The sequence below is a fragment of the Symphodus melops genome, assembly GCF_947650265.1.
Source record: "Symphodus melops genome assembly, chromosome: 1".
NCBI classification, from domain to species: Eukaryota; Metazoa; Chordata; class Actinopteri; order Labriformes; family Labridae; genus Symphodus; species Symphodus melops.
Genome location: NC_136691.1, coordinates 13,721,478 through 13,732,302, shown reverse-complemented (window position 1 = coordinate 13,732,302; position 10,825 = coordinate 13,721,478). Strand labels below are relative to the sequence as shown.

General features: G+C 37.9%; 2 protein-coding genes across 2 annotated transcripts; both read left to right on the top strand.

Moving 5' to 3' along the window:
- Positions 1-369: 369 nt before the first annotated feature.
- On the top strand, positions 370-4,541 carry LOC306839258 (protein LEG1 homolog). The gene is made up of 8 exons (XM_079367849.1): positions 370-734; positions 945-1,031; positions 1,134-1,207; positions 2,366-2,470; positions 2,580-2,698; positions 3,667-3,808; positions 3,914-4,010; positions 4,093-4,541. The coding sequence occupies exons 1-8, from the start codon at positions 440-442 to the stop codon at positions 4,242-4,244; spliced, it is 1,071 nt and encodes a 356-aa protein (XP_079223975.1). The 5' UTR covers positions 370-439; the 3' UTR covers positions 4,245-4,541.
- Positions 4,542-6,840: 2,299 nt separating this feature from the next.
- LOC306839267 (protein LEG1 homolog) lies at positions 6,841-10,603 on the top strand. Its single transcript, XM_079367860.1, has 8 exons — positions 6,841-7,146; positions 7,862-7,948; positions 8,090-8,163; positions 8,469-8,573; positions 9,043-9,161; positions 9,947-10,088; positions 10,198-10,294; positions 10,393-10,603. Exons 1-8 carry the CDS (start codon positions 6,852-6,854, stop codon positions 10,542-10,544), a joined length of 1,071 nt encoding a protein of 356 aa, XP_079223986.1. The 5' UTR covers positions 6,841-6,851; the 3' UTR covers positions 10,545-10,603.
- Positions 10,604-10,825: the final 222 nt, after the last annotated feature.

Below are 10,825 nucleotides of genomic sequence, written 5' to 3'. Positions count from 1 at the left end.
TTGCTAAAAACCGTTTCCTCAAATTGTTTCTATAGATGAGAGTGTTTTCCAACAAATTCAGATCCCAGTCCTCCAAAAAGAATCCAATGTGTTTGAAAGATCATTCAGCTTTGTATGTCACTGGTTTTCATATGAGAAATGATGTCAAAGGTCTACTGAGGACTTCATTGGGGGCTCTTTGATGGTGTGCTTTTGCTGGCTTTCGTGTTTGTGAGGATTTTTTTCTGAGGATTTAAACAGAGTTTAGAGTTTTATTTGCTCACAGAATCTTATCTGTTTGCCAATGCAGGTCCACTGAACAAAGTTTAACATGGATTAGTGTTTGTCCTTGTTAGTGCTTGTCAAAAAAAATCTAACCTGCAGATCTATATAAGCCAACTCTCAGTCAAGGGAAGATGCGCTTGAAGCATTCCTTGTCTGCAGTCCAAGCTCCTCAGCCATGTTGCGTCTCACGGTCCTCAGCCTTTTGGCCTGTGCTGTTTCGCTCAGCAGCTCCGCAGTTATTCTCGATAATGGAATGCCCGTTGCATGGGCACAAACAGCCGGCCAACTGACCGACCTGCCGATACAGAATGACATCCTGATGCCAAATCCCTGGAACTTACTTCACCGCATGAGTCTTTACAAATTTTTGATTGCTAATACAGACCCATTAATTTTATACATGGGAACAGGAGCTAATGAAAGTCCATTTTGGGGACTGCCGCTTCAGCTTGCATGGATGAAGACTTCAGGTAAATATAAAAAAAAAAAATGTTTTCATTGGTTGCAAAAGGTTTCATTGAATCAATTCAAATCTACTGCATTTTCCATACGTATTAAATACAATCTAACTTTGACTGAGACTCTCCCAGTCAATGGAAAAGCATGCTTACCCCGTAATCCTGAAATAATCATTAAAACAGTTTAAATTGAAGGCATTGTACTTTACTTTTATGCTGCAGGGCGTCTGGTTGACCCAACTGGTATTACAACATGTGGAGTGGAGACAGATGATCCTCTTTGTATTTCGACTGAGAGCTGGTGGGCCTGTAAGTAGAAAATGAGAATAAATGAGTATGGTCTAGGCCTGCTCTAAAAAGAAAAATTCGACTTTAAGACTCTTCTTTTTAAACAGCTTCTTCCTCCTTCAGGTGGAAACTACTTTCTTTCTGCCCTGCCTTTCCTTTCGGCTGCACACAAGGGATTCATGGGAGAAGGAGTACAGGTACACAAGCTGTTGAATATAACTTAATTTAAAAGCAGGTTTGGTAATTTTCAAAAGCTAGCATGACTAGTAGCATTCTCTCTGCTCCCCGTATTTACCCACCGCCTCTGCTCTGTGCTCCCACAAAAGCCACGCACCTTATATGCACTAGCGCCATTAGTCTAGAAGTGGATTTCAGCTTTGAGAGTGGGCTCATGCATGCATGGAGAAGAAAGGCTTGATTGGTTTATAAAAGGTGTACCAGTGCCGACATTGGTTCAAGTTTATACGTGTTTACAACTGCTACAGCTGAGAATTTTTTTTCGTTTCTTTTTCAGAGCACATGAATATTAATTAGTGTCAGGACCGAAAGACAATTTCAAACAATAACTTAAAAAAGTGTATCTGGAGAAAAAATCTTCTCTGCCTTTTAAGAATGCCCTTCGAAAAAGACAATGAGCTTTTCCTGAATACACTTGAAAGGACAACCGATGCTTGGAAGGACAAGTCTGCCCAACGCTAGATCTGACTCTTCAGACACTGTCCAGAGTTTATAACATCGGCTTAAGGGTTGAAGCTTCCTGAAGCTGTATTCAGGGAAATAAGGACAATATGGTAAATCTTTACTTTGAGGCTTGAGCCAAAGGCAACTGGACATATTGAACATCTTGAAAACTTTTCACCTCTCCTCCGAAAGGCTTCTAAATCCTAGCATTAACATGCTAACATTCTTATGATTATGCTCACATGCTATTATTAAGCAAATGGAAATAATCAAAAAAAACGATAGCTATTAACATATGGGTCATTCACAGAGTAAACATACATTTAAGTCAATCGTTTGGGCCTTAGTTCCTCATTAAGCCAAACAATTTGAACCTTCAATTTAAAACATTAAAGAGACTTTTCAGAAAGACTTGACTCCGAAAAGTTCAGGGACATAACAACGGTTTCCTGAAAGAAAGAATGTGTGACATTTTACACGTAACTAGTCTATAGCAGAAATCCAGTATATCCTCTGCAATGACCTCTCTGACTCATGACTTTCAACTATGATTGAGACACACGTTCTTCCTTAAACCAGAGCCATGCAGCTAGACGCCTTTAAAACTCAAAGGTGTTGATCATTTTTATAATAGTAATAACGATTGTAATGATGACTTGGTGTGACATTTTTAGGTCCAGATGCAGGCGCCTGAGGGTGTTACAGAGTATTGCACCACACATGCCGACTGTTCAACTCGCTTCCCTGATGCCATGTCGAAGTGGGATGCCTTTTTTCAGGTAAATTACAATCACAACAAATCCACTAACAGTGGCACTTACTGTATATCAATGTAGAATGTCTGGTGCTTGTGTTTACTTTCTGAAATGTTCTTTGTATTTTATTAAGGCTCTCATCACAACGACTGCTTCTGCTCTAGCTGATGATGAGAAGAAGGACGCTGTCCTTCATTTCTACTGGGAGGCTCAAATGGCTTCAACTTATGCAACTGTTGCATGTGACGCCAAGTAATTATCTGTCTGATTGTCTGTCTGTCTGTCTGTCTGTCTGTCTGTCTGTCTGTCTGTCTAGCTTTAAGACACCTAAATTTTATTTCGTAGAGCTCCTCTGATTTAATTAGGACTGATACCTTTTTAGTAACTAAGAAACCAATTAAGGCCATTGTCAACAAACGTAATTGCTGCACGCTATATAAAGAGGTTTTTTTTTTTTTTACATAAATATTTGAGTAAAGATTCTTGATGAGTGATACATTTGACTGTCAAAAATATAGCATATTCACAGGGGTTGCCAAATTAGACAGAAACCATAAGTTCCTCACAAGAACTAAGAAGCTAAAAGAACTCTCTTTTAGGAGAGAAACCAAAGATTAACAAAGCAGAGCTAAAAAGAAATCAAAAACTAGTCTTCTAACTGACATCATCTCCACTTTGAAAGGTAACAATAATCATGAACCCTTTACTTTGACCCAAAAGTTAAATCATAGTTACAAAAACCCTACAGCATGATGTTTTTTTGAGCGAGCCTCAAATGGTCAATGAAGAAACTGCAGTTTAGAAGAGTTTTTTTTTTTTTTTTTTTCAGCCCCGGAGGTTTCAGCTTTAAATTAAGTTCTTCATTGTGGAATTGAAGAACTTCCCATTACTAGTATTTTTTCCCACTAGTCTTTTTGTAATTAACAACAGAACTTTTTCTGTCTAGTTTTCACATATTCGTAATTCAGACTACCAAAGATTATAAGCAGACAGGGACTATACAGTAGTTTTGCTATTATGTAAATGAGGAATGATTTTGTGTTGAGGCCAACTGTTTCACAATGTCTCCAATCTTTATGTTTTCTTAACCTGCTTTCTTTAAATATATATCACAACTTTTGGATGATATTTTTACAAGACAATCAAGACTATATTCTTTGAAATGTTGAACAAATATTTTAAACTTTATGATGTCTTTCTCTTGTCCTCTCCTCCACTAGGAAGGGCCACTACTCCACTCCAGAGATGTCATTTGCAAAAAGCTGGCTGAACGCAGGGGAGTTTGTTGCTGCAGCACATTTCCAATCTAATTTGGAAAAGGCTGCAAAGTTTATGGGCCCTCTGCCAAGCCGAGTCTTACAGGTACATATACCCACAACCCTATCGATCCACTCTGAAAAAAAATACGTTTTTTAAATACTGATTTTTCTCTAAATGTTGTTCCCTGTTTCATACCTGTACATGAAGGAGAACGATGTTGCCCCTAACATTGAAAATATGAAAGAAGAGGAGAAAAACTTACTGAATACATTCTCTTGGATGGACACCCTCGACACAGCTGTTGGTAAGTAGTCAGAAACATAAAAATAAAATGGGTGTGAGAATGTGAGTATAACAGGATCATTATGATTTTTTTCATCTGCCAGACGGGTCATTGGTGTCTTATTGGAAAAAAGCCATGTGCTCTTTGAAGACAAGAGAGCAAGGCAGTCGGCTGCTGGAGGAGCTCCTGTCAACCAAAGCCTACTCCTCCATCACTTTCATGAGCGTTCTTGCTACAATGGCTACTGGCTGTTGAGCTAGACAAACACACAAACAGAAACTCTAAGTATATAATTAAGAAAAGCTGAATGAGAATTGCAAACAATACTTAGGTGATTTAAAATAAAAACAAAACTATATTATTATACTGTGACTGGGTCCTTTCTGTTTAACATGTGATACTTTTTGTAATTTAAAGTTTGGATTTAAAAATTGATTTGTAATTTTTGGATGTGTATTTTATTGTGTATTTTACTTTTTATTTTAAAATTGTATTCTTCTAATGGAAATTATTTTAAAACTGCACTTTTATTTCAATAAAAAATTTTAATCCCTGTAATGGGTTCAAGGATTCATCTGTCATGAAAAAGTAGTATGGACCTTCCCTAGTTGAAATTAGATTTAAGTCCTTAAAATTAAAGTGTTGACAGATAAAATCATAGACCATAACATATGTTCAGTGCTGTGATGACATGGATCTCTAAAATGTAACCTGAAGTAAGATAAGATCAAATTATCTTGGTAAAGTATTTTACTGTAAAATACATTAATTCAGAGATTCATTACTGAAAAGCACTGAAAAAGAGCTTATAATTATTTGACATCACATAAAAATAATATCCGATTCACCCCCTTTAGCAATTGTCCTTTAAACATACAAAGCATCTTAATATCAATTCAAGCATCGGTTTCTTGCCATTGGTGAAACAGAACAAAAACATTTGGAAGAGTCAAAAAGAGGACAAACAAACAAACAGATCTGTAAAACAGTGTTGGGATTTTGCAGAGCTAATATGCAGGCAACATTTATTCGTGGTTTTCAAATTAACATTAATTATATTTATTTAATTATTACTATAAATCATCAATATTATTAAACTCAGTTAAAAACCTAGTGGCTCCACTCTGATACCAGAGTACAACGACATATTACAATTTCAGTCTCAGATTAATTACTTAAAGACTAAAATTATTATTAATCTGTATTTAATAAATTAAAGGCATGAAATCCCAACACAAAGCCCTTGCACCAAACTTATATCACAATGCAAATATACCAGTAATCAAGTCAAGTCAAATCAAATTCATCTATATAGCACATTTCATACTTAGACTAAATGTGCTCTAAAACAATCACAAACAACTGCTCTTTAAATAGTAACAGAATTTTTTTTGACAAAGCCACATCAAGTTAATCAATGAAACTCAATCAAACAAATAACTATCATAAACTAAACTACAGAAAACAAAGTATAAGCAAATAGAGTGGCACACGAGTGTGTGTGTGTGTGTGTGTGTGTGTGTGTGTGAAAGAGAGAAGGAAAGAAAAGAAGATGGTGCAGAGGGACAATGCACTATGTGGTCACGTCACATGGGGGCAAGATGGTGAACAAATAAAGGGAGCCGTGTGACTGCCCTACGAAATAGCTTGAGCTCTCTGAGCGGAGTTCAGTAACTATAACTTAAACACCAGAAAGCCAGTGGCCGGACTTTGTTTCAACAGCAGATAGACTTTTCTTTCTGATAAAGCCATGTGCTGTATATTACAATGTTATGTACAGCACAAGAAGCAACTGTGCTCAGTCCTGGTTAGTCCCTGTTTTTAATGAATACTGACTGTTTTAATCCGTTCAAAGTGTCTGTTTTTTATCAGATTATAAAACTATAAATATATAAAACTATATGTATGGAAAAGACAGGAGCCCTGTCCTGGCTGCTGGAGGAGCCTCTGACCTAAGGGTCCAACACTGTATTCACTGCTTGTCATTTAGTGGACATGGACCAATCACAACCCGTTTGCACACCGTTCTCATGGCAAACAATTCATTTCCAAGGTCAGTGACTAAGGGGAATGAACCATATGCTATATACCATGTTAATGACCTTCCAAGGTTTCAAAAAACAGGCCAACATGTGTGTCAACTGTTGGGTTGTGCAGCTTGGACAAGTGTTCTATAGTTCTGCAGGTATCACTACCTTGTCAGCGGTGACGGTAGTGACTAGCAGTCTTTTTTGTATAAGCACTTATTGGACTAATGTAAAAGTAATTATTGTTACATCCAGATAGTATGTCATGTCAATGTCAATCTTCCTGATGTTGTACAGCGCAAACAGACATAACTGGGCAATCAGGAACACATCAATCTTAAATGTTAGCTGGTCATTCATCATGACACCCAGGTTGAGCAGACTTTGTGGGTATGAGTGAGGTTGATCTAAGATGGATATTGATCTGTGATTACTGTAGAGAGACTGGCTAGGATTGGCTGGGTATCTTTAGCAGCTGGGTATCTTTAGCAGCTGGGTATCTTTAGCATCGCAATGGCATGAGAAACCATGAGAGCAGGTGATTGCAAAAAAGAAGTTGGTGTACCGAGGTCTACTGATTCATTGGTTACTGTTTGATGAGGTTAGTCTGTGAAACCTATGGTTAAGTATTTAAAGAGAGTTTCCAGTTATATTTACTCACATCATGTAATCAGTCTGTCAATGAAGGTCCACTGGACAAAGTGCGATGTCCTTGTGCAGGAGTGCTTTGTTTGTTTTGATAAACAATATTATCTGCAGGGGTTTATAAGTAAAATCCATGTCAAGGGATAATGTAGTTGACGCCATTCCTGTGTGCAGTCCAAGCTCCTCAGCTATGTTGCATCTATCGGTCCTCAGCCTCTTGGCCTGTGCTGTTTCACTCAGCAGCTCTGCGGTTGTTCTAGATAATGGCATGCCCATTTTATGGGCACAAACAGCCAGCCAACTTACTGAACTGCCGATACAGAATAATGTCCTGATGCCAAATCCCTATAACTTTCTTCACCGCATGAGTCTTTACAGATTTTTGATCGCTAGCACAGACCCATTAATGGGATCCATGGGAACAGGTGCAAATGAAAGTCCATTTTGGGGACTGCCGCTTCAGCTTGGATGGATGCTGACTTCAGGTAGGTTCATTTTCATGTAAAAAAAAAAAAAAAAAAAAAAAAAGTACTATTTGAAGTCTTGTGACTCGATATCACCTAGACCTACCAAGGGACTGCAGATGTAAAGTAGCTCTAGGCTAACTCCTCACACTGCAGTACACCAAATTTCAGCATTTATTTTTTATATTGAACATTTTTACTAGGAACATTAAATAATAAAATGTAAAAAATAATAATGAATAATGAAATTTAAAAAAATCAGCCTTGATTTTGGTTATGTTCAAATTTAATTGAATTTTGAGAATTTCAGAGCAGTTCCAGGACCAAAGGTTGGGAACCATTGCCGAAGTATCTTTAAGGAACATGCTTCCCCTTGTGATCGGAAATGTATTAATCTAAACACAAGCAATGAAAATGTCAAATGAAACATATTTGATTTATTTTATTTGCAGAATTTGAGGAGTAATGATATCTTAAACCCCAGTCTGAGTCTGCAGGTGGATGCTGCGGTGGTGATGGGATTTTAAATTAATGATGCTGCACTAAGACTAAATCAGTAACACAGCAGATGGAGAGAACTGAAATCTTGCGTCACCTAATAAAAACTACATCATATCCAACTTTAACTGATTTTCTCCTATTCAACGAAAAAAATATGCTCATCCTTGGAAAAAAAAACAGGTGAAAAAATGGACAATGGCCACCAACAAGCATTGTACATGTCTTGATTATACAGGGCGCCTCATTGACCCTACTGGTACTACAGCCTGTGGCATGGAGACGGGGGATACTATGTGTATTTCTTCTGAGAGTTGGTGGGGCTGTAAGTAGAAAAAAAATACAAAATGAACTATTTCTGCTCTAAAAAATGTAGATACTGACATGGTACCACTGGTTACTGGTATATGTCTTCCCAAAATTGTCATCCATTTTTTTATTTCCAAAACCCTTCTTTCTCCTTCAGGTGGAAACTACTTTGTTTCTGTTCTGCCCTTCCTTTCCGCTGCACACAATGGATTCATGGGAGAAGGAGTTCTGGTACACAAACAGTTTTTTCTCTTTCTCTGAGACTAAACCTCAGACCCCAAGCTTTGGACAGGCCAATAGGACTGGACCTGCCTGGAGTCGTCCTCCAGGAGTAGTCAAGGATTGGAGCTCAATTTCTATTTTAACTGTCATTGAAGACCACTCTGTCTTTTAAACATCAAAAGGGTTGTTGGGGAAGCCCCATCCAAATGAAAGGCTCGGGGACTGAACAATGGTTTCACCTTAAAATAGCTAAGGTTTACATTATACCATAGTGACTGAGTGGAATGATGTCTGAATTTCATGTATTACTATAGGTCCAGATGCAGGTGCCTGAGGGTGTTACGAACGTTTGCGCCACATATGCCGACTGCTCACTTCTGTTCCCTGATGCTATGTCTAAATGGGATGCCTTTTTTCAGGTAAAGGATTTACAAATCCACATCAACATTTCCTTATTTGGGAACCTATAATGTTGGTAGAGCAGATACTGTAAGCTCTCATTATGACAAATCCTGCACTTTATTAGAAAAGCATGAAACTTAGCATAGTTTATACCATCACTTTTTTTTTCTAATGTGGGGGGAATTAAGATTTACCTGCCACGGTCAATGAGATGCCAAATCCAAGATTGCTGCCAGTCCCCTGAGTCTATAATGCTGAACAAATTATGTTTAATTCAGGAACCACACAGTGTAGGCATTTGAGGCATAATGTCCTATGCTATCTCCAAATGATGACATCTACCATCTAAAGATGAACATTATGTCATACAATAACTATGCTAGAAGTTTCATGCTTTTCTCATGAAGTGCATTATTGTTATGGTAATCTGCTCTACTTATATTGATGCTAAATTGCTAGAGTTATGTTCTTTTGTGTGTGATGAAGGGCCTTAAAGCTGCGACTGACAGTCCTCTTCCTGAAAATGAGAAGAAAGATGCTCTCTTGGGTCTCTACTGGCAGGCCCAAATGGCTTCAACTTATGCATCTGCTGTTTGCAACGCCAAGTAATCTATTCATTCGTTAGACATTATTTTGTAATGTGCCATTTTCTGAATGTTTTATTGGACTAGAAGGAGAATTTGTGGAACGTTGTGGGCTTTGGACATTCTGCCAAATGTGTTGTGGGAGAGAGCCCAAAGGTTAACAACACGGACAGTCAGGCTTAAAGGACTGGTCTTTTTAGCACAACTACCTGGCATAATGTCAACAACAATCCTAACTCCGCTACTCCTACCTCCACCCATCAACCATTGGATGAAAACTAAAAGCTTATAAATATGGTATTATGAGCACGTCTTAATATTGCTTAGAAATATATGATAACTTGTTTTCATCAAATATATGGAGAAAATACTACTAATAAAAAAACAACAACAGCGGAATATTGCTAAAAGGTTAAGTCCAGAGATTTGATTGTGATACCAAGCATATAGTGGTTATGACGTGTGCCCCATGTCAGAGGATATAGTCCTCATCACCAATGGCCTTTTATTGCATGTCGTCCCCACTCTCTCCTCCCAACACAGTTGTCCAATCCAGTAAAGGCAACAAATAGCTAAATGCAATTTCTTTGGCGATGCATTTTGCTTGCCTTATCACAGCCTCCTTGTCCTTCCACCATGGTTGCTAAACTACTTATATTCCAGGTTGAAGGTCCATTACTCTATTTATAGTGTTCCTCTACCTCTTGTTGTGAAGCTTGTTGCCAATTGGATATTCCTAAACATGATGAACAAATCCTTTAAACTCTCTGATGTCTGAACACCTTCTGTCTTATCCTTTCCTCCAGGAAAAACCACTACGCCGCTCCAGAGGTGTCATTTGCAAACAGCTGGCAGAACTCAGCAGAGTATGTTGCTGCTGCACATTTCCAGTCCAATTTGGAAATGGCTTCAAAGTTTTTGATTCCTTTGCCAAGTCGAGTCTTAAAGGTACTTTTATCCACAACCTCATCCATCCAAATATATCTAAATTACATTGTTTTTGAAAAATCTGGGTACTCTTCTAAATGTGTTCCCTGTGTCATATCTGTACATCAAGGAGGGTGATGTTGCCCCAAATATTGAAGGACTGAGCACAGAAGAGAACAACTCACTGTATACCTTCTCCTGGTTGGATAGCATCAACAGAACTCTGGGTATGATAGCCACACACAGGCACACAAATATTCTAATATCAAATTGATTTGCTTTTCTCTGAGCCTACAACATCATTGTTACTTTTTTCATGGACCAGGTGGGACACTGGTGAATATGTGGAAAAACGCCATGTGCTCTGTGGTGGCAAGAGAGAAAGGAAAAGAACTGTTGGAGCAGATCTTGTTGACTACGAACTACAACGGCATCACTTTAATGGGCATTCTCACTACAATGGCTACTAGCTGTTGAGCAAAACAAACACATAAAGCACATCTAATAACGTCATTATTAAAGAATATAAACATTGATGATATATAAACATTCTCATTCTCATAGGATCTCTTCTGCAAAAAAAAACAATACTTAACATCACTTAATTGCATTTGAATGCATATCGTTGTTTATTTGTATTGACGTGAGTTCTGCTTGTAGTTGTTGGTATTTTTTAAGTGTTACTTTAATAAAGGCTCTTAAATCATTCCTCACAACCAGATGGATTCACTGATTTATCTGTGAGCTATTAAAACCCA

Coding starts and splice junctions, on each gene's coding strand:
- LOC306839258 (XM_079367849.1), top strand. CDS start 440: ATGTTGCGTCTCACGGTCCTCAGCCTTTTGGCCTGTGCTGTTTCGCTC. Junction 735..944: donor TGCATGGATGAAGACTTCAG/GTAAATATAAAA, acceptor TTTATGCTGCAG/GGCGTCTGGTTGACCCAACT. Junction 1,208..2,365: donor TCATGGGAGAAGGAGTACAG/GTACACAAGCTG, acceptor TGACATTTTTAG/GTCCAGATGCAGGCGCCTGA.
- LOC306839267 (XM_079367860.1), top strand. CDS start 6,852: ATGTTGCATCTATCGGTCCTCAGCCTCTTGGCCTGTGCTGTTTCACTC. Junction 7,949..8,089: donor TTCTGAGAGTTGGTGGGGCT/GTAAGTAGAAAA, acceptor TTTCTCCTTCAG/GTGGAAACTACTTTGTTTCT. Junction 8,574..9,042: donor AATGGGATGCCTTTTTTCAG/GTAAAGGATTTA, acceptor TGTGTGATGAAG/GGCCTTAAAGCTGCGACTGA.